Source organism: Megalobrama amblycephala, linkage group LG13 (assembly GCF_018812025.1).
Source record: "Megalobrama amblycephala isolate DHTTF-2021 linkage group LG13, ASM1881202v1, whole genome shotgun sequence".
NCBI lineage: Eukaryota > Metazoa > Chordata > Actinopteri > Cypriniformes > Xenocyprididae > Megalobrama > Megalobrama amblycephala.
Window position 1 is genome coordinate 18,226,294 of NC_063056.1, and position 23,653 is coordinate 18,249,946.

The window sequence follows — 23,653 nt, forward strand, 5'->3', positions numbered from 1 at the left end:
CAATGAGCGCGAGACATCACTTCCGTTGTCAGAGCGCGATCAGACCTCACTAACCGGAAGCTGAACGGAGTTGGACATAGTGGTGTATTAGAGGTAAAAAATGATATAAATACTGTTCGGTTTCTTGCACAAACTGATCGTTTCGTGTCTTAGGACATCAATGTGTCGTCATGAGCCGCAGGGTTTAATTAGGATTTGTCTATGGAAGTTTTTTCGACTCTTATTGTTCAAGTTCCCAATCACTCCTATTATTTGACTGACAGACGGCAGCGGTTGCAGTTAAAAATCATAATTTGCGTTCGACTGAAGAAACAAATTCACCTACATCTTGGATGTACTGGGGGTAAGCAGATAAACATCAGATTTTCATTTTTGGGTGAACTATCCCTTTAAAAAAGTCCATGTGACTACAGTGGTTCAACCTTAATGTTATAAAACGACAAGAATATTATTTGTGCGCAAAAACAAAACAAAAATAACTACTTTTTTAACAATATAATTCTCCTACGCTTTACACATAGTAAACAAAGTGCAGCACTTCCAGGTTATACGTCAGAACGTCGAGTCATTATTGGCCGGCTCCTGCGTCAGCATCACACGCGTGAACAGCAACGAGAATATTTTTTGTGTGCAAAAACAAAACAAAAATAACCACTTTTTTCAACAGTTTCCTCTCTTCCATGTATGTCTCCTATGCTGTTGACACAGTGCAGGCTTCCGTGTTCACATCAGAATGGCAGCTCAGTATTGGCTGACGCCGTTCACGCGTGTGATGCTGACGCAGGAACCGGCCAAAAATGACTCGCCGTTCTGGCATATAACCTGGAAGTGTTGCACTTTGTGAAAAGCGTAGGAGACTGATATTGTTGAAAAAAGTCATTTTTATTTTGTTTTTGCACGCAAACAACATTCTTGTCGTTTCATAACATTAAAGGGTTAGTTCACCCAAAAATGAAAATTCTGTCATTTATTACTCACCCTCATGCCGTTCCACACCCGTAAGACCTTTGTTAATCTTCAGAACACAAATTAAGATATTTTAGTTGAAATCCGATAGCTCCATGAGGCCTTCATAGGGAGCAATGGACACTTCCTCTCTCAAGATCCATAAAGGTACTCAAAACATATTTAAATCGGTTCATGTGAGTACAGTGGTTCAATATTAATATTATAAAGCGATGAGAATATTTTTGGAGCGCCAAAAAAACAAAATAACGACTTATTTAGTGATGGCCGATTTCAAAACAATGCTTCATGAAGCATCGGGGCATTATGAATCAGTGTGTCGAATCATGATTCAGATCGAGTGTCAAACCGCCAACAGCTGAAATCACGTGACTTTGGCGCTCCGAACAGCAGATTCCATTAATATTGAACCACTGTACTCACATGATCCGATTTAAATATGTTTTTAGTACCTTTATGGATCTTGAGAGAGGAAGTGTCATTGCTCCCTATGCAGGCCTCACGGAGCCATCGGATTTCAACTAAAATATCTTAATTTGTGTTCTGAAGATGAACGAAGGTCTTACGGGTGTGAAACGGCATGAGGGTAAGTAATAAATGACAGAATTTTCATTTTTGGGTGAACTAACCCTTTAAGGTTGAACCACTGTAGTCAAATGGACTTTTTTAACAATGTCTTTAGTATCTTTCCGGGCCTTGAAATTTATTATGTCATTATAGGGAGATCAGAAACCTCTCAGATTTCATCAAAAATATCTTAATTTGAGTTCAGAAGATGAACGAAGATCTTACGAGTGTAGAACAACAAGACGGTGAGTAATAAATGACAGAATTTTCATTTTTGGGTGAACTAACCCTTTAAGCATCATTTTACATTTATATAATGTAACTTAAATCTATGCCTGGAAATCTATGATATTTAATCTGCTGATTACTTTGTTAATTGAAAACCCAGCAGAATAGGCCAGTATAAAATTATCCCAAAAAGTATTTGGACATTTAAATGCATAAACATTGCATTATATAGCAAAATATCAAACCAAGCAGCATTTAATTTAAAGAAAGATGGCGCAAAAAACTAAAGTTGCTAGGTTTATAAAACAATAGATGTTAAAAATTACTTTCACATTTTTAAAAGTGTTTTGGGATCACTGTAGCTGGTCACCAGCATATGTTGTAAAGCTAATGTGCTGATGTCCCCATTAGGCTTTTTAACTAGCAACCAGCTTCACCATAAAGATCATTCTGGCCAACAAAGCTCACCTGCCAAGTTTTGCTAGTAAACAGCATGGCTATGATGGTTCACAAGCCATCTAAAGACCCGTTCAAAAAAAAACGTGATAACTATAACCATAACTATAAAGTTTTAATACATTTCTAATTCTAATTCAAGTTCTATTTTTATGACAATAGGGAAGCTAGCTTTAACGGTAACGACACAGGAAGGATATCATTGGAATCACTTTCAAAACAATCATTTTCCAGATTATAAATGATAAAGACATTTATAGGCAATCAGAATCCACCCAACTATCGTGACGTATATCTGAGTGAAACGGCTTCTGGAATGAGAAAAATGTAGGGCGGATTGTAGGAAGTTGGGTGTTGCTAACTAAATAGAGGCAGATCTGAATGTCAGTTTGCAATCAGTTGGATGATATTTAGCCTCAAACATATGTCATGAAGAGAACAGACGTCATTTCGAAGAGGAGGGGAGGTGAACGTTTTTGATTAAAGATTACATAAGGGCATATGATTTTTTTTTTTTTTAATAATGATATGCATGGATAAATCATTTATAATAAGCACTGCAACATTCTGTAAAAAAGAATTATTAATTTTGATTTCATGGTGACTTTAAAGAGCTCGAGCATTTAAAGCTACAGATGACAAAACTGCAGCACAACGTTTATGATAAACAGAATATTATCATGCGTTGGTATGGATGCTAATATAGTTATAGTCATTGTTCTTGATGTGAACAGGCCTTAATTCTACGAGAATAGGGAAGTGCACAGAGGAACGATATTGTTGGAATCATTTTCAGAAAAAAATTTCCAGCTGATGAATGATAAAAATCTCAAGCATTTAAAGCAGCAGATGACAAAACTGCAGCAGGCATATAATAAGCAGAATGTTATCATGCATATTAGCGTGGATACTAATCTTATAGTTATATTTACAGTTATCATTCTTGGTGTGAACAGGCCTTTAGCGCAGATAGGATGGCCTGTTTTTTTTTTTTTTTTAAAAAGAAACGGTTTTACACTTTCAACCTGCAGAAACCATCAGTCAGAAGTCAGTTATATATACCAAATAATCAAATCAGGTTTCTTATACAAATCAGCAATGCAGATAAATGAACAATGCATAATGTTCAGCATGTTATGTAAATGAAGCCTTTAAAGAGAGTAAACAGATCTGTTGGTCACTGATTTTATGTACAGAGCCATCATAGAAATTCAGTGTATGTGTATTAGGGTCTATAATCTTATTCATAAGCAATTCTAATGCAGGTTATTGCGAAACATTATGAACATTAGCTTTTGAGAGTCCTTTATAACATCAGTTAATCTCCACAAGCAGCATGAGAGTATAAAAGATCTTCTGCTACTTAACTCACTGGCAGTCCTTCTGACAGCTAACCATCACTACTGCTCTGCTGACCAAAACATTTGTCCAGGGGGTTGTAGGGGAGGGAAAGCAACAGGAACATAAGCCCTCCAAAAATGAGAATGGCCCCAGCCGAGCCAACACAAGCCACTGACCAGGACAGCTCGTGATGGAGGGGGATACTGTGATCGCTTGCCAATAAAGCCAGCACAGACTGGTGGAAAACAATGATGGACAACAGGACCAGGATACCTGGGAAAAGTAGAGATGAAAGGTCATTTCAGTTAAGGGAACAGTTCACCTATTTTGATTTAACAAGAAACATTTAGGAGCAAAATGATATTTGTATTTGATAAATTACAAAATTTTTCAAAAGCGCTTCCTACTTTAGTTTAACTACTTAACAGGTGTCACTGTGTGCTGTGACGAAGGGACATTTTAATATATAGACTATGACAGTTTAAGTTTTATAAATTAGGGTGTTTTCTAGTCAAAGTTTAATGTAAATTAGATTCACTCTAGCGATCCTGATTGTATTTGTGTGATAAAAATAAATAAAAATTAAAACTTTATGGATCTCCCATGCTAAAAACAAGTAACATTTTTGTTTAAAATATTGAAATGTTTTCTTGGAATGCTTTTACTAATTGATTACAACAAAACATTGTGAATATGAAACAGGTTAATAACACATTGTCATAGGAACAACTAGTTAGTCGATATACTGATGTAAGTCAAGTGACGTCACAGTAGCGTGACTTGCAGTTCAGTAAGGGAGTCATTTATGAGGATTAAAGGGATAGTTCACCCAAAAATTAAAATTATCCCATGATTTACTCACCCTTAAGCCATCCTAGGGATATATGACTATCTTCTTTCAGACGAACACAATCTGAGATATTTTTAAAAAATATCCTTAGTCCTCCGAGGTTTATAATGGTTGTGAATGGGGGTCCGCATCCATCCATTATCAAAGTAATCCATACAGCTCCAGTGGGTTAAAGGATTAGTTCACTTTCAAATAAAATTTTCCCCATAATTTACTCACCCCCATGTCATCCAAGATGTCCATGTCCTTTCTTCAGTCGAAAAGAAATTAAGGTTTTTGATGAAAACATTCCAGGATTATTCTCCTTATAATGGACTTCAATGCCTTCCAAACGGTTGAAAGTCAAAATTACAGTTTCAGTGCCGCTTCAAAGGACTTTAAACGATACCAGATGAGGAATAAGGGTCTTATCTAGCGAAACAATTGGTCATTTTCGAAAAAAATGTAAATGTATATGTTTTATATAAACAAATGATCACCTTCCAAGTGCTTCTTCCAAAACCGCACTTTCGTATTCTTCAAAAAGCTTATGCTGTATGTCCTGCGCCTTCCCTATTCAACTTATGGAACGAACGCAGCGCCAGTTCCATTTTTGCCGTAAGTAGAATAGGGAAGGCGTAGGACATACAGAATACGAAGAATACGAAAGTGTGGTTTTGGCAGAAGCACTTGGAAGGCGATCATTTGTTTACATAAAGCATATACATTCCGATCGTTTCGCTAGATAAGACTCTTATTCCTCGTCTGGTATCGTTTAAAGCCATTTGAAGCTGCACTGAAACTGTAATTTTGACCTTCAACGCTTTGGAGGCCATTGAAGTCCACTATAAGGAGAATAATCCTGGAATGTTTTCATCAAAAACTTGAATTTCTTTTCGACTGAAGAAAGAAAGACATGAACATCTTGGATGACATGGGGGTGAGTAATTACCAGGAAAATTCTATTTGAAAGTGAACTAATCCTTTAATAAAGGCCTTTTGAAGCGATGCATTTTTGTAAGAAAAATATCCATATTTAAAACTTAATAAATTCAAATATCTAGCTTCTGGCAGACGACCGTGCGCATACTGTGCAAGTCGATTTGGGCGGAAGAGCAACCTTTGACCCGAACGCATTGACGCAATGATGAACACGGAGGCGTAGAGGAGAGAGCAAAACAAAACACCAGTCATTAGAAGTCTAAAAAGAGAAATTTAAGTCTAAGCTTACGATACTCCTACACCCTGTGTTATACATCGCGTCAGAGGATTACTCATATAGAGCAAGTCAAGTTACACAGTATGCGTATTAGGGGTGGGAATCGCAGGGTACCTCACGATATGATACTATCACGATACATGGCTCACAATAACGATAATATTGACATTCAGCGATTCTGTGATAATCGATATATTGCTAGACAATCCTATAATGATACATCACGATATCTGTCTAACTATGAAACCAAAATGCCAGTGAAAAGGTTAAGTGCAAGTTTTCTATCTGCAAAACGGATAAATCCAATCTTCGGTTCCTGCGCTATATGCAGATTTAATGGAGTTCACGTCACCGAAAGCAACAAATATAAGGTGCATTTTATTGACCATCAGCTAATTTCAAAATCAAAGACCGCAATAGGAGATAGCGGCAACAGCATTGGTAAGGTCTCAATACTTTTAATTAAGATAATTGTGCGTTACGCGTCTGCGACTTACTTTCACTTGTTTGCACATCAGCTTGCTGAAGAGATACTCAGCTGTTCATCTGCGGCGATGCGTGATGCAGTAGCGCTGTCATATCTGGCTCTCACACGTTTCAGTTTTAGTATTTTTTATGAGAGAAGTACAATTTACATATGTAGTTTCAACAACCAGATGCATTTAGACTGATGCATAGATAGTTTTGACTGGAATGCATCCCAGACCACCTCCTGAAGTGATTTGAGCGATCAGTTTTATATTCGTCTTGAATGCGTTCCGGAGGGCATTTAGACCTGGTCTTTTCGCGATCGGATAGCTATCCAATCAGAGAAAATGCATGAAGTGACCAGGTGCAAATAGACACTTTGACGTTCTTCACCAAACCAAAGATACCAAAGATATACACGGGAGTGTTCGAAAGCAGGCATCTATCAGCAGATCGCTAATATTTCAAATGCTCCCGTGTATATCCAAGCACTCGGTGAAGAATGTCAAAGATGTCTATGTTTGTCACATCAATGGTATAAAAGTGCGTCAAGACTTTGAACTTAAACATGGCCTCTATTTTACTCACATTGCTGAATGCTATCCTGTTACAAACCTTTTTTTCTTAGGCTAGTTAACTTATGTTCACGTTTCCCTCATTCAAGCGTTGAGCGCCGCCTTGAAGTAGCAATGCTTTGAGCAGAGGAATCTATTTATAGCGCTTTATTTTATTAATTAAAATATCGATATTTGGCGTAGCGATACGATTTGTATCGCACAGAGAAGGACGACGATATATCGCCATATCAATATTTTGTCCCACCCCTAATGCGTATGCGGCCGTCCGCCGGAAGCTAGTTATTTGAATTTATTTTTATTTTTGTTTTAAATATGGATATTTTTCTTACAAAAACCCATCACTTCACTTCAAAAGGCCTTTATTAACCCACTGGAGCCGTATGGATTACTTTGATTATGGATGGATGCAAATTTTTTTTTTTTTTTTAAACGCGGGCCCCTTGTTGTGCTAAATTTCGAACCCCTGCCAGATTATTACCCCCCTAGTATTGGTAGGTTTAGGAGTAGGTGTGGGGGAGGGGTTAGGATTAGGGGTGGGGTTAAGATTAGGCAATCAGGTAGCGACTTCAATGAGGGGAGTAATAACACCTGTGTTGTGTGCACTACAAATGTGCACTACCATTATAAACCTCGGAGGACTAAGGATATTTTTAAATGCATCTCCGATTGTGTTCATCTGAAAGAAGATAGTCATATACACCCTGGATGGCTTGAGGGTGAGTAAAGGGTGTATTATGTCGAAAACATAAAACTTTTGGTCTTGTCACACTCTGTTAGGAATTACATGAATCACAAACTTTCAAATCAAAACGTCCATATTTGAGAAAAAAGTCACGTTGTTTCCATTTACATCCTCCCTGACTATCTCAACATTAAACTAATGTTTCGCACAGGAATTCACGCCCTGCTTCTGTGAACAGTAAACCCCACCTACTTTGATTTGATTGGCCATCTAGTGAATCAGTTTCAAATCAGTTGTTCGGAGCGCTAAAGTCACATGATTTCAGTAAACAAGGATTCGTTTACGCGATCCACTGATTCAAAAATTTTTCTGAGTCAAATTCCACTGATTCGAAACAAAAGATTCGTAAAGCTTCAAAGCTTTCTGTTTTGAAATCGCCCATCACTAGATGGCCAATCAAATCAAAGTTGGTGGGGTTTACTGTTTACGGTGCACAAAAAGTATTCTCGTCGCTTTATAATATTAAGGTAGAACCACTTTACTCACATAAACTGTTTTAAATACGTCTTTAGTACCTTTCTTGATCTTGAGAGGTTCAGTGACATCTTAATTTGTGTTCCAAAGATGAACGAAGGTCTTACGGGTGTGGAACGACATGAGGGTGAGTAATTAATGACAGAATTTAATTTTTGGGTGAACTAACCCTTTAAATATCAGTGGTTACACCTGACTTGTGAAGTGACACTGAAATATGGCCAGCTGTATTTCTTGAGATGCCTGACATTGAGATGGTTGAGGTTTGAGCTCAGAATCTCAGCAATGGAACATAGTGCACTTGACAATTGCCAATCCTAGTGTAGAACATTGACTCATAGGACGCCTCAATTAAATGTAGCCTCCTCCATAACTACTTCAGTTTTACTGCAGATCAATGGTGCTAATGTGATTTAAAGTCACTGGATGCAGTTATGAGGTGTTTGAAAAGTACCTGAGAAGACGAAGCAGATGGTAGCAGGCTTGAGGAAGAAGGGCACACTCTTACTGAGAGACATAGTGATACACAGAGAGCCCATGACCATCAGAAACAAACTGAACAAAGCCAACATAGCACCTGTTATATGCAAACCTAAGAGAGAAACAAAGCAAGCACTGAGTTATACTGGTTTTAATACTAAAAGTCTGCATCACTTTACAATATAGGCAAAAGTATGTGGACAACCAAACCCTGGGGCATTTAATTTCAAAACCACTGGCATTAATGGCCCTCCCTAAGAGCTTGCACTCTTCTGGGAAGGCTTTCCACTGGATGCTGGAACATGGCTGAAGGGATTTGCTCCCATTCAGACAGAAGAGCATTAGTGAGGTCAGGGACTGATTTTGGCCGATGGGATCTGGCACATGTTCGGCATTCCAGTTCATCCCAAAGGTGTTCAATGAGGTTCAATCAAAACTTTTAGCAGGCTGGATTCAGTAAATCATTTCTTATATTGTTAGTGTCATGCTCTACCAGTTAAGATACAGGAACACTATTAGCTCAACTGGTATAAAACTTATGCTATATTCCAAGCCATTTGAAGTCATACAAAAACTTTAAATGAGCAACAGACCCAAATTTAAGCCATTATTCACTGGAAATCCTGATTGGAAATGAATCAGTTGAGCCAGTTAAGAAAACAGTCTGAATGCTTTAGTCATGAATCAAACTGATCAGGATCTTGAGTTTAACTTACTAACAGTAAACGGTTCACTGGTGGGAGATTTTCAGTGAATAATAACTTCAATTTCAGTCTGTTTCTCACACAAAATTATTGTTTGAATGAATTCAGGACAGGAAACATAACTTATGTGCTTTTGCATTCTTTTTTGATTGTAATTGCATGGAAAATGTGACCAGTACATTCTTCAAAATGTCTCCTTTTGTGTTCCACAGAAAAAAAAAAAAAAAAGGTTATACAGGTTTGGAACAACATGGTGGTGAGTAAATTATGACAGAAGTTTCATTTTTTGATGAACTATAACTTTAATTGCCATTGACAAACCTGTTAAAAGAGATATTTTTGGGCATATAGTGTATTTTGTTGGGGCATTCAGGAATAACGTAAACTGAAATAAGAATTGAGCAAGAAAGGAGCTCAAGAATGGTAAATTCTTGTGCATGTATGGGAGGTGGAGAGATGGAGAGACATGGAGCAGGGGGAGGAGACAGAAACACATGACTGATTTTCAATGAGAGAAACAGTGTGGAAGGAGAGAGAATGAATAGACGAGAGAGCAAAAATGAGGATCACACATAGAAGGCAGAGAGAAAGAGGGAAGAGTATACAGGAAGAACTTACTTTTTTGTGTTGTTTTCTTAAATATGACAGCATTCTCTCCAGAAGTGTAGAATTTAAAGAATGTGCAGTTTGATTCTGAGGGTGAAACATAAGACAGTGAGAGAGGAAAATAAGGCAGAGAAGGTGAAGAATAAAAATCAGTCAGAGAAACAGAAAAAAGCACTTGAGCTCTCTGCTGTAAGCCCTGTGAGGGTCATTGTGTATTAATGTGTCGAGGACACAGAGCAGCCCTCTCACATATGGCACTGAAAGAACAAGAGAGACGGAGAGAGCGAGGCAGATGGAGAGGGAGGGAATGAGAGCGAGGCAGATGGAAAGAGAAGATGAAGGGCAGAACAAGGAAGAGGGCTCAGGTTAATGTATACAAAATAAAATCCACATTCACTCTCTCTCTCTTGTCCTCTGCAGCTGTAGTCTTCTTATATTTCCAGATTTTTCACTCATGTCCTCTATATTTAGACTTGCAAGGCAGCAGTAAGATTGCAGTTTATCCATACGACTGACCTTTCAGCTATAACTGTGACCCATCACACGTGTCATTTTTCCAGAACTTATCCTAACTGGAAAAAATCAGTGCTCACTCCAAATTTTTATAGTCAAATTACAGCTAATATTAGATTTAAAACAAAAATCTAATTAGATGATATACCAAAATAAGGAAAATATCCACATATATATATACATATATTTGTAAGCTTTAACTAGACATACATAAAGTGTCTTTAGAAGTCAATATATTGTTTTTTTTTATTTTCACATCAGTGAACATAAACCTATTACTGACCTACAGTCCACAGAAATCCATTTTTTGTCAATTTGTTCGAGGTTGATTCAGGGTCAGTTCACAGAACACATTCTCGCATTCTCCGTCTATGGTATTTTTTAAGTACACATAAGTCAGACTGATGTTTTTGGCCATATTGATGTTTCTTGCTGTTCTTTCTTGCGTATCTCACCATAAATGTCACGTTTCAAGACACTGTCAAAAAAGTTTTGAAAAAAAGGTTATGAAGATTCCTTTTTACGTGAGCGCTATTATTTACGTATGGGTCAAGGCATGATTAAATGTGGGCTTTTGTTAATAATTTTGTTTTATAATTAGATAAAATATAATTTAAAGATCTTATATATATAAATACTGATTAATTTGACAGCCTTATTTAAATAGAGGCACACATACACGACATGTACACAGTCAAGTAAGGTCACTGCTGAGAGCTGCACTAGATATGATTAGCATAGAGCTGGTAATGTAATATTGAACAGATCTCTTAAAAATGCATCATGGAAGTCATAACCGAGAATGAAAGCAGGTCATCTCTTTATAACGTTCAAACATCAAACTACTGAGAATTTTTCGTTATCACCATTTAAATGTCCGACGCAGAAACCAATCTAGTTGCCTTTTCTCTGAATTTGCCAAATCCTTCTAACTTTGCCAGGAAAAATAGCCCAAAAAGTTGCTGCTCTGCATTCTCAGCTAAAGGGGTGTCGTGTTATGATCTGTTATGACAGGTTCAAGTAGAGAGTGGAACTGTTCCTTAACAGAGCTGGCAGTCGGACCAATGGCACTGTTACAAGAGACATCATCACAGTCCTCTGGGTCTTACAAACTGAGGCAAATGAAACTCCCTGGCTCTCTGTTTATGCGTGTTGTTATTTGAGAGGTTAGATGAATATCACGAACCAGAACTAGGTAAACTAAGCCACTCTTACGGCATCACAGAAAGTCAACTGTCATTAATAATATCACTGTTTGGCTGTATGTGAGCTGAATGCTGCTTTGTCTTTAAAAATAATTATGCATGATCTGTTCCTCCTGCTGACCCAGATACATACATATAAGTACGCCGTATAATGTGTTCAAACAATACACTATATTATTAAAACTCTAAAACTCTAAGTGTAACAACAACAACATGTCAGATTTAGTTTATTAATTTAGTAAATCTAATCATTTCTTTATAGTTCCTTATTAATTTGTATTTTTATCTCATGATGTCAGCCTCCAGCTTCCCCAGGAGCAAAGCAAACACTGGATTGGTAGGGTGTGTATGGTGACGAATGGAATATTATCATACTGCCTAGTGCCTATTGAATTTTACACTGTAACTTTTTAAAAATAGTATGTGAAACAGAATGCATTATGCAACAAGAAATGTATTAAACAGCATTAGGCTACATTATTGTCCACAATCTCATCATGCTGCATGTTTAATGATGGCATGAAATGGAAGTTGCCATTATCTTTTTTTCCCTATTGTGACTTGTATCTGAGTGAAATGGCTTCTTGAGCAAGAAACGGAACTTGATTTTGTTCATCAGGAATTGATTGGTTGGTTGTGGTTTGCTATTGCTGTGATGTCATGTGAGTGACAGGTTGTCCCGCCCTCACGCCAGTAAACACATCATCAGAGAAGAGATTTTGCTGCAAGCGGGAGGGGAAGTTATTTTAATTAAAGATTACGAGGAGGGCACATGAATTAACAGATGAATCATTTATAATAAATGCGATATTCCATAAAAAATAAGAATTGTCCATTTTGACTTTATGGTGACTCATGAAATAAGTGTCCAATTATCATATCTTGGAAATAAAAAAAAAAAAATTGTTGTTTTCCATTTTAAATACTATTTTTTACAACAATTATATTGTCCAAAAAAAAAATTTTTGTAAAAGAATATTAAAAAAATATTTAAATAGTGAGTCAATTTAAGAAACAGATGTTAAAATTCACAGCATATATGTTAATATTCGAGCACATTGCATTGTGGGATACAGTATGCAGCAGAAAATCTACATACTATATACTACCATATACTGCAGAGCCAGTGAGAGAAGTACCATGGTAGTATGCTGTTTTGAATATAGACAGCTACGATGAATCCAAATAGTGTTTATGTGAACGCTAAATAAAGTAATCGGGTTGATGTGCGCGTTTGTCACAAGCTTCAAATTGAAATTGAAAGATCAAAACAAAGACGATGAGTGGAAGGAGAAGTTTAGAATGAAACGACAGCCATTTATGACACTTCATTCAACAACAGCTCTTTTCACAAGTCATACATCAGTACGCCATTTCTACATCATTGCACATGCGCAGTAATTTCCGGTTTTGGGTTTCAATACAATCTTTTTGATCGTATTAGATAATGTTTGAACCACCCCTTACAATTCGAATGAAATTTTAATCGGATTTGGCCAGTTCATTCTGATTGACGTGGTTAAATGTTAGTGTTGTCACGATACTGGAATTTCTAACTTTGAAACGATACCTTGAAAAATATCGATATTCAATACCATTTTCGATACCACAGAGAAAACTGTCATATATACTGCCATACAGATCTTTTTATTATCATGTATTTTTGTTGCAATACACACAGCACAGCAAGGCTTTATTTGTATCATTACTAGAAAAAGTAAACAGTCACTGATAAAATAAGAAATAAGCAAATTGCAAATGAGCACAAATAAATATAAAAATAAAGAATAGAATAGAATAGAATAGAATAGAATAGAATAGAATAGAATAGAATAGAATAAACATGGCTTTAAGTTTTTCAGGTGGGTCTAACAGTAGTATTCAGGTACTGCTAATACTACAGAAATTAAATAATGTAATCAAGTGTAAAATAACACTGGATAGTCTTCATTGTAAAAATTAAACACAGATTGACTTCCAATTAAATGTACAAAAGTTATTCAGTCAAGAGCAGTGAGAGATTTTCTCTTGTTTTAATTTACATTACAGACAGCAACAGATTTATTAGACTGCTGTCACTTTAAGAGCTTATGCACGGATCCAATATACTGTTACACGTGCCCTTTCTTTCTCAACTATTTACGTTCCAAAACTGACTGTTTACCTGAATACTCACCAAGAAGGGCATTCTGACATAATTTTGTGTTTAAGCACATGATAAATAATAAGCCATGAAAAATAACTTAATTTGGTACTCGTGAGCTGTTTGAAAGGCGGTGCCACTTAGATAGATCAGTGACGCACGTGCTTTTGTTGTGAGCGCAAAAACTGCAGGAATGAATAAAATCATGCACAATACGAGCACTATTCAACCAGAGCAAATGAAATGAGTGAGAGAAGTGTGTCAATTCACTGTCTAAGAGAAGAGAGAGCGAGTATTGGTGTATTGATACTGCAGAAAAGAGATATTGGAACCATTTCAGATATTTCAGTATTGATGCATATCGAAATATCAATATTTTTGACAACACTAGTTACATGTGACCTTTTTTGCTACTAGTCTGATTTCAACAGTCGGTTTATTAGGGTCCATGTATTGAGTGAGTGAGTATGTGAGATAGAGAAGAACAAGTGCTCTCACCTCCAGGCAGTTCTGCAGGTCCACAGCTCTCTCTCTCCGGGTCAATATCTGACACCCATAGCGTGCGAATGCATGATTTCCAAAGGCCGTAATGTGCCATCTCACACGTCTGGTTGTTCCTGAAGTGTTTTGGCTGGGATACCTCCACCCAGAACTCGGTGCCCATGCCAAGTACCGTCAGAGTCACGCCTATGAGGGCGATGAAAAATGCCAGCTTGATTTTGCCCTCCTGGCTGTCACTCATTCGAGGGGGCCTTGGCCGTTTACCTGCACGCCCGCTCTTACTGCCAGGTCCACCTACTCTCCCATCCTCATCTTGTGGCAAAAAAAAGTTGGACCACATGCCGGACACAAAGCTTTGAGATGAGAGAGGAAAACTCCCAGAGGCAAAGTCAAGAAAGGGGACAAACAGAAATAACTAAAGTAAAAAAACAGGAGACTAGAGAGATTAGTCTGGAGTTAGCTGGACCGACAGCTAACGAGAATGCAGAGAAGTATATTAATAGAAAGCTCAAAAAGGAACAGGAAATGATAGCGAATTACAATGTTCTGTGATTTAAAAAGAATCCGGCGTGCAAGAAATTCAAGTGACAGGGGGTCATTTCTGAAGAACGTAGAGTGGGAATTAACTGACGCCTACAAACGCGAGAAGGTTTGATAACAAACTAGACGGGAATAATGGGTAGATGAAAAGAACGACTTGATGAGAGACATTGGATTGAGGCCTTATAGAGTTGTGAAAAGATGATGCATTCCTCTTTTTAAGAACCTGCAGAAAAAAAAGAAGAAATAATAGTAATCAAAAGACATAGTACATAGAGAGTATCAGAAAGACTGAAGAATACATTTATCATATGATCTACAATCTTTTTTTCCCTTTAGTCACTAAACATTGCACTTTTTTTTTTTAAATAACTTGCCAATGGGCTAGAAAAACTTTATTCAAGATACTCTAGCTTACTACTTCTAATTAATAATTGTAATTCTAACTTCATTCTAATGTTTTACCAATTTCATTCTAACACTACAGCATTAGTAAATGCATTAGGTATCATGAATTTACAACAACAGCCAATATTAACCGCAGTTCCATTTATTAACATTAGTTAAACACATTAGTAATCATGAACTTTCAACAATGAAAAATACTTTAAAGCATTAACCATTTCAACATTTGCTAATACATTATTTAAATAAGAAGCTGTATCTTCAGCTAACATTAACTAACAAAAATCATTTGCATATTAACCAACATTAACAAAGATCAATAAATACTGTATTGCAAATGTATTGCTCATTGTTAGTTAATGTTAGTTTTTAGTTAATGCATTAACTAAAGTTAACTAATGGGACCTTATTGTAAAGTGCTGCTGCAAGAATTAATTTAATAATAATTCAAAAATATTTTATTTATGTTCAGTCATCACACATTAACTAATATTAACAAAATCAACCTTATTATAACTTTCGAATTTAGAAGTAAAATTAGAATTCAATTAAGAAAATCGGTAACACTTTATTTGTTACACATATTAGTTACTGTAGTATTAACTATAAATTATGCATAATTACATGTAACTAAGCCTAAACCAAACCCTAACCCTACACTCTAAAAAATGCTGGATTAAAAACAACCCAAGTTGGGTTGAAAATGGACAAACCCAGCAATTGGGTTGTTTTAACCCAGCGGTAGGGTTAAATGTTTGCCCAACCTGCTGGGTAGTTTTATTTAACTCAACTATTGTTTAAAAATTACTGTATTGCTTAATTAAAATTAACCCAAAGTATGTTGGATATGAACATTTATTAATGTTCAATGAATAATTATTAAACAATAAACATTTATTAAATTGCTTATTAACAAATTTATATTAATAAACTATTAAACTATTCAATTTATATTAATAAAATATTAAAGCTTATTAATAAACATTCACCTTTTGTCTATTATTGTTGCCTCTAATTGCATCTGGTTTTTAATTTCCCAACTATTTTGGGTTCATTTTAAGCTAGCCATATAGCTATTTTTAAACAATAGTTGGTATAAATAAAACTACCCAGCAGGTTGGGCAAACATTTAACCCAACCGCTGGGTTAAAACAACCCAATCGCTGGGTTTGTCCATTTTCAACCCAACTTGGGTTGTTTTTAACCCAGCATTTTTTAGAGTGTATAGTAAGTACAAGTAGTTAATTGTTATTACTCAGTAATTAAATATATAATTACACTGTAACACGGACATCTTAAAATAAAGTGAAACAGGAAAATCTAATTAAATTACAGTTAAAATTATTATTTAAAAGCAATTTAACAAGACAATATCTTAAATTCCCTAGTGAAAAAAATATAATAAAATGTATTTGAAATACATGTTTTTGTACTAAGTGTTCTAAAATACAATTACATATATACGTGCTAAATAAAAATACCCTGCAATTGTACTTTTGGTATACTAAACTGGTATACTAAATTGGAAGAACTAATTTTGTACTTAATGCACTTTAATTGTATGGAAGTAGTGCTGAGGTCAAACTAAAGATATACTGAAGTATATTTGATTGTGCTAAAGTGGAACTATTGCAAGTACACTTTAGGAATACCTTAAATATCTGGCATTTAAAGATTGATATTATACAAAGATCATACAATCATTATTATTAGTGATATTAAAACACTTTTTAGGCATAATATTAAGAAATGTTGTGCATTGTGCAATAAAGAAATACTCCAAATAAAGTTTAATTATAATTTCATATCAGTAAGTCTTAAAGGATTAGTTCACTTTCAAATGAAAATTTCCTGATAATTTACTCACCCCCATGTCATCCAAGATGTTCATGTCTTTCTTTCTTCAGTCGAAAAGAAATTAAGGTTTTTGATGAAAACATTCAAGGATTTTTCTCCATATAGTGGACTTCAATAGAGCCCAAACGGTTGAAGGTCAAAATTACAGTTTTCAGTGATCCCAGACGAGAAATAAGGGTCTTATCTAGAGAAACCATCACTCATTTTCTAAAAAAAAAAGTTTAAAAATTGTATACGTTTTAACCATAAATGCTCATCTTGAAAGGTGCCCTAGAATTAAAAATTGAATTTACCTTGGCATAGTTAAATAACAAGAGTTCAGTACATGGAAATGACATACAGTGAGTCTCAAACTCCATTGTTTCCTCCTTGTGTAAATATCATTTGTTTAAAAGACCTCCGAAGAACAGGCGAATCTCAACATAACACCGACTGTTACGTAACAGTCAGGATCATTAATATGTATGACCCCAATATTTGCATATGCCAGCTCATGTTCAAGGCATCAGACAAGCCAGTATTAACGTCTGGATCTGTGCACAGCTGAATCATCAGACTAGGTAAGCAAGCAAGGACAATAGCGAAAAATGGCAGATGGAGCAATAATAACTGACATGATCCATGATATCATGATATTTTTAGTGATATTTGTAAATTGTCTTTCTAAATGTTTCGTTAGCATGTTGCTAATGTACTGTTAAATGTGGTTAAAGTTACCATAATTTCTACTGTATTCACGGAGACAAGACTATTGTTATTTTCATTTTTTAAACACTTGCAGTCTGTATAACTCATAAACACAACTTCATTCTTTATAAATCTCTCCAACGGTGTGTAATGTTAGCTTTAGCCACGGAGCACTATCAAACTCATTCAGAATCAAATGTAAACATCCAAATAAATACCATACTTACACGATTAGACATGCTGCATGAGGAACACTTTGTAAAGATCCATTTGAGGGTTATATTAGCTGTGTGAACCTTGTTTATGCTGTTTAAGGCAGTCGCGAGCTCTGGGGGCAGAGAGAGTACGAGAATTTAAAGGGGCCGCAGCCTGAAACGGTGCATAGTTAATGATGCCCCAAAATAGGCAGTTAAAAAAATGAATAAAAAAAAATCTATGGGGTATTTTGAGCTGAAACTTCAGAGACACATTCAAGGGACACCTTAGACTTATATTACATCTTTTAAAAAGACGTTCTATGGCACCTTTGAACTAGCTCTCTTCTTCTTCTCTATTTGAATTCCAGCAGTGTAGACGCTGCTAAGTGTATTACTGCCCTCCACAGGTCAAAGTTTGAACTAAATTGTCATATACAATATGCTAGTGCAAGTATATATCAATTAGTTCAAACTTTGACCTGTGGAGGGCAGTATTACACTTAGCAGTCTACATTGCTGGAATTCTAATAGAGAAGAAGAAGAAGAAGAAGAAGAGAGCTAGTTCAAGATGAGCATTTATTGTTAAAACTTATATATATATATATGTATATATATTTATTTTTTTTTTAGAAAATGGCCAATGGTTTCTCTAGATAAGCCCCTTATTCCTCATCTGGGATCGTGTAGAACGTTTTGAAGCTGCAATAAAACTGTAATTTTGACCTTCAACCGTTTGGGCTCCATTGAAGTCCACTATATGGAGAAAAATCCTGGAATGTTTTCATCAAAAACCTTAATTTCTTTTCAACTGAAGAAAGAAAGACATGAACATCTTGGATGACATGGGGGTGAGTAAATTATCAGGAAATTTTAATTTGAAAGTGAACTAATCCTTTAAGTGATGTGTCAATAAATATGTTAATAGATTTGAAGTATACTTAGTATGAAATAAAAGTATTTTAAATATATTTTGGTATAGTTTTTTTTTTTTTTTTTTTTTTTTTTTTTTTACTGGGGTTAAGTTTTTTTTTTTCCCCCACTGATATTTTTACCAGACAACAAGACATTCTGCAGCATATACTATAATATTCATTCAACAATACACTTTTAATTCTGAACCTATTTCTTTGCTGTTAAAGTTAGTAGAGTTAGTAGACAACGAACTGCCTAACACATGGAAAACAACATTGTACCTTTGTCCTCTGTTCAATAAGCACCCAGGCAGCTTGCTTTCAGAGAGGGTTAGTATGGGTCATGATTAGGTCACATTGTCTAAGAATTAGCTATGCCAGATGCGACTCCAAGATAACAACACATACCCGCATAACCCGGCCCACTTTAGCCCAGCCTGTTTGATCTGTGCCATTTTAAGGCCTCATAAATACCCGAGCATTACGTGTACAGAGAACTATTAGATCTATGAACAGAGAGTTTCAAGGTGTTCGGCGTTCTGCTAAAAAAAGACGCGAGAGCGGGAAGAGTTCAATGTGGACTGCACAGACTCAAGGTTGATTGAGAATGAAGGCGAAAAGAGCCAGGTGAAGCAGTAGGTGTTAATTCATGTGTGACAGGCAAACCAACAGAGGGTCTAAAGTCGTTATCACTGTCCCTGTAGACAGAGGGAGTACTACAGGACAAGGCTCACTGAAGCCAATCACCCACAGAGGAGCAATAAGAACACAACAAGGCAAGAAACAAGCATGTGCCCCATGCTTCAAACGGCAGACACGTTTGAAATAGCCATTACAATAAATCTCCAAACATATATGTATTGTAATATATAGTACAAACAAATGATATTTAAACTTTTTTTTAACTTTCAAAGCTTTAGAATATCTTATTAAAAATATACCCAGCCCACACTAAAATGCGTTTTTGAGCTGTTTTAACTGAAAGTAACTTGTACTGGCATATCTTAAAATATGTCAGTGACATTGTTTTGTCTCAAGATGCACACCAGTAATGTTTTTTTTTTCCAAGGCACATTTATAAAAGCTATTTAAATGTCCTAATTGAACTAAGGCCTAGTATTGGCTTAATCTAAGCCCTGACTGGTGAAACCAGGCAATAGTCTTTATTAACCAAAATTAGCATTTTTAGCAGCACAGCAAAAATAAACAACTTTAATAATAATAATAATAATAATAATAATAATAATATGTTAAAATAGGTATACAAGATAACTTTACTTATGCAAAATTACAGAGAATATTGAACTAATTTTATTTTTATTAGCCCATAGGCAAATAGTTTAAGTATACACTACTGTTTTTTTTTTTTAAAGACAATGATAGTTTTACAAAAAGTACTTATCAAAAGTAACTCTAAAGTATTTTACTTTGTTACAAAATGTAAAATGTCTTTTTCACATAAATTATGTAAACTTTCTATTCATCTATAACTCCAGAAAAGAAACACTTTCCACAATAATAATAAAACAAAAATATTAGGCAGCACAACTATTTTCAACACTGATAATAAGAAAGGTTTCTTTAGCACCAAAACAGCATGAATGATTTCTGAAGGATCACTGAAGACAGTGTCACATCAAAATAGAAATGATATTTTAAAATATTTTACAGTTTTTACTGCTTTGATCAAATAAATGTAGCTTTGCTGAGTATAAAAGAATTCTTTCAAAAACATAATAAAATCTTACATTTAATACAATACAATACATGTAAAACATGAAATTGCAAATGAGGTGAGAAAAAGCATCTTAGTTCCATTTATTCAGCTTTAAGTCAATTTATATCAGAAAACAAGCCTGTTATTTCACTGGAAAACAAGATAAAAATCCAGAATAAGAAATCTGCAGTGTGACTACACACATAGACATGAAACTAGTTATTCAGTAAAAGTTTTGGGGGCCATTTTATGTTTTGTAAGTTACAGTCATTTGAGATATAACTGTCAAAACACTAAACATGACCTGGAAATGTAACACAGGCTATAATTAACCCACCAAGATCATCTCTACCTCCGTCGCAGCACTTTAAATTACCCCAACTCTGTCAAAACTTTCTTCAAAACAGTTACGCTAATATAATATGTATACTATACTTTGCTAGCTGTTGCCTCAGAAGGAAAAAGTCTACACCCATTCCTAAGGGGCTCACATCTCAGATAAGAGACAATTTTGTCAGACAGAATAAAAGAAACCAAATGTCATTTTAAAGTAACAGGGCTTCAGCCCCAAAACTCGCACACTAGATCTACAATATATATACTCCAGAAGCCATGTATAAACATCTCTCATCACAAAAAATTACATCCAGACCAATGGAACTGCCTAAATGTTTATAGTGTATCAGACAGTTAGACATATGCAAACATAACTTCTGACACATCAAGTTACATATTTAACACTGATGTGATTATGTGATGCAATAAAATGCTCAATTTTAATTAATTTTTAAAATTCTGGTTAATATACAAAATCATTTACACGTGTAGCAGTTCAGAAAGAATACATTACATCCATGCATTTTAGATTCTGATTTTTAGACAAAAATAAATAAAAGTTGCGAAGTTATCAAATGCGCAATCACTCTTCCTGAGAGCATAATAAAATCATTTTATAAGCTGCACAACATAAAACTTCTAAATTTAAGGCTTGTGTCACAGATTTTTATTAAACTACGACAGTATGCATGTGTGCAGTAAGTGCATTGAAAAGCCATCAAGCTTTAGCAACAGTGAGAGCAATCAAATCCTGACCTGTTCTGTGTGAGTGCAGATCTGATGACTAGATACATGAAACTCAACTGAGAGAGTAGGAGAAGGAGGGACGCAAAGAGAGCAAGAGAGAAAAAAAAGAGAAAGAGAGGGTGGAGAAAAGTGGGACTGGGGCTCATGCAATCAAGTTGAAGATACTTTTAATGTATGAAAGCTTAAGCATGAGTAGATGGTCCAAGCTAGAGTAGTTTTCTATGCATGGATAGATTTTGAATTTTTTTAGTGTATGTCAGTGTGAGTTTTGCATGTGTGCGAGAAATAAAGTCGGGTGTATGTCAGCTGATCCATGGATGTTTGCGTGTGCGCGTATAGGCAAGGGGTCTATTTTGGACAAGCACCTGTTAATGACATTAAGAGCGTGGGAGTTACAGTTGCAAAGACAGAAAAGAGAGAGAGGACTGTTTATAAGGCTGATAGGGCAGCTTAGAAAGTTATAATGGCATTAAATCAAAGAAGATGTGCGAGAAAGAAAAAGGGTGAAAATGAAGATGGTTAGAGAGCTGGCTATAACACATAATACTGGGGCATAGGTGAAAATCATAAATAATGAAGCCATAAAGATGGTCACTAATAAGCCAACAGAACATGTGTCTATCCATCCATTAGTAGTAGTTTATTCATATAAAGCCAAAGCTGTTCCATAAATGGTATGATCTCTCCAAAGGAATGAGAACTATTTCACTGAACAAAGCAGAATATAAAACTACACTTGAGTATATTATTTACTTGCTAAAACTTGGTCCCATTAACGTCACATTCAACCAGTGTTGGGGAAAGTTACTTTTTTAGGGAGTAACGCAATATTGTAATGCATTAGTTTTAAAAGTAACTAATTGCGTTACACAGTTTATTGAAAGTAATGCATCTGGGCTGGGCTATTTGTTTGTTTATTTTTATAACAACAAAAAAAGTTTTATTTTTGGCAAATTTAAAGGCCCTTCCACACCAAAAGTGAAATGAATAAGCCTCAGGCTGAAGGAGATGCAAATTCACGCCTGTACAGTAGAGGGCGCAGTTCAAACAAACAAGCCTTTCAGCTGTGCTGCCATTCTGGAATACAGAAGAATAGGGTAAGTAGAATAAGTAAATGAGTAAATTTATGCTCACATTTAGTCTACTAGTAGTCTAGAATAACCACAATGTTTACACAGCGCACACAACGCCTCTTCACTTACTCCTGATTTCTCTCAACATGGGGACAGCAAAGGTGTCAGTAAATTGGGGAAAACAAAGTAACGCAGATATTTTGTTGTAAATTTAAAAGTAATGCGTTACTTTACTAGTTACTTGAAAAAAGTAATCCGATTACATAACTCGTGTTACTTGTAATGCGTTACCCCAACACTACATTCAACATTGTTGCAAACTGCTGATTTGTTACCATGATAATGTTATCCAGCTGGCTAACATAGAAGAGGTGCAAAAACTAAAACTTTGTTTCGTACCATATGCCATTGTTTTCCTGCAAAAGTGTTTAATTTATTGACATTGCAGGTGATTAATTTTCAGGTGTAAATGTTTTGTTAAAAGTGTAAAATAAAAAGTTGTATAAACAAAAATAACTTATAGTAAATACATAAAAATGGTTAATTCTTCTGTGGGAGAGCACATAAATGGTAAACAGAAGTACTGGGCTGACTGAACCAAAGATTTTATATAAAAAAAAAAAAAAAAAAAAAAAATCCTTACTGTTGAGCTTGTGAACAAATTTTTCCTGGCTCCCTGAAAAGTATTGGTCAATAGGTTTGGAATATATTTTCAGAATTTTTTTTTCACAACATGCATCAGGTGGTCCACAGTTGTACCACTGGCGACTGAGACCAGGAGACCATGTATTAACTAGTTATGCAATTTGTTTTCTACATAATAAAAATTATATTCACCCTTGCCAAGCAGCTAAAAGCAGTTTATTATATTCTATTAAAATTAACCACCCAATAAAGAACTTTTTTCCCAGTATTCGCAGAGCATTTTATTCAGTTTCATACTCCTGGATTTGTGAAGCACATTCTGCTCCTCATAATCTCTAATTCTCTGCATTTGATCATTTCCAATCAACTCAAAGACGCACATGAGTATCTGTAATCAACATATTTCATTGATATTTTTTCCTGTTTTTTTTTTTATTTGAGGAAAAAAACAAAAACAAACATACAACACCCCCCCCCCCCCCCCCCCCCCCCCCCAAAAGTCTAAAAACAGACTGACT

General features: G+C 35.4%; 1 protein-coding gene across 1 annotated transcript; it reads right to left on the reverse strand.

Moving 5' to 3' along the window:
- Positions 1-1,553: 1,553 nt before the first annotated feature.
- cacng6b (calcium channel, voltage-dependent, gamma subunit 6b) lies at positions 1,554-23,600 on the reverse strand. The gene is made up of 5 exons (XM_048151810.1): positions 21,427-23,600; positions 14,018-14,786; positions 9,671-9,745; positions 8,323-8,460; positions 1,554-3,831 (listed from the first exon to the last, which is right to left on the reverse strand). Exons 2-5 carry the CDS (start codon positions 14,358-14,360, stop codon positions 3,608-3,610), a joined length of 780 nt encoding a protein of 259 aa, XP_048007767.1. The 5' UTR covers positions 14,361-14,786; positions 21,427-23,600; the 3' UTR covers positions 1,554-3,607.
- Between the last annotated feature and the right edge of the window lie 53 nt (positions 23,601-23,653).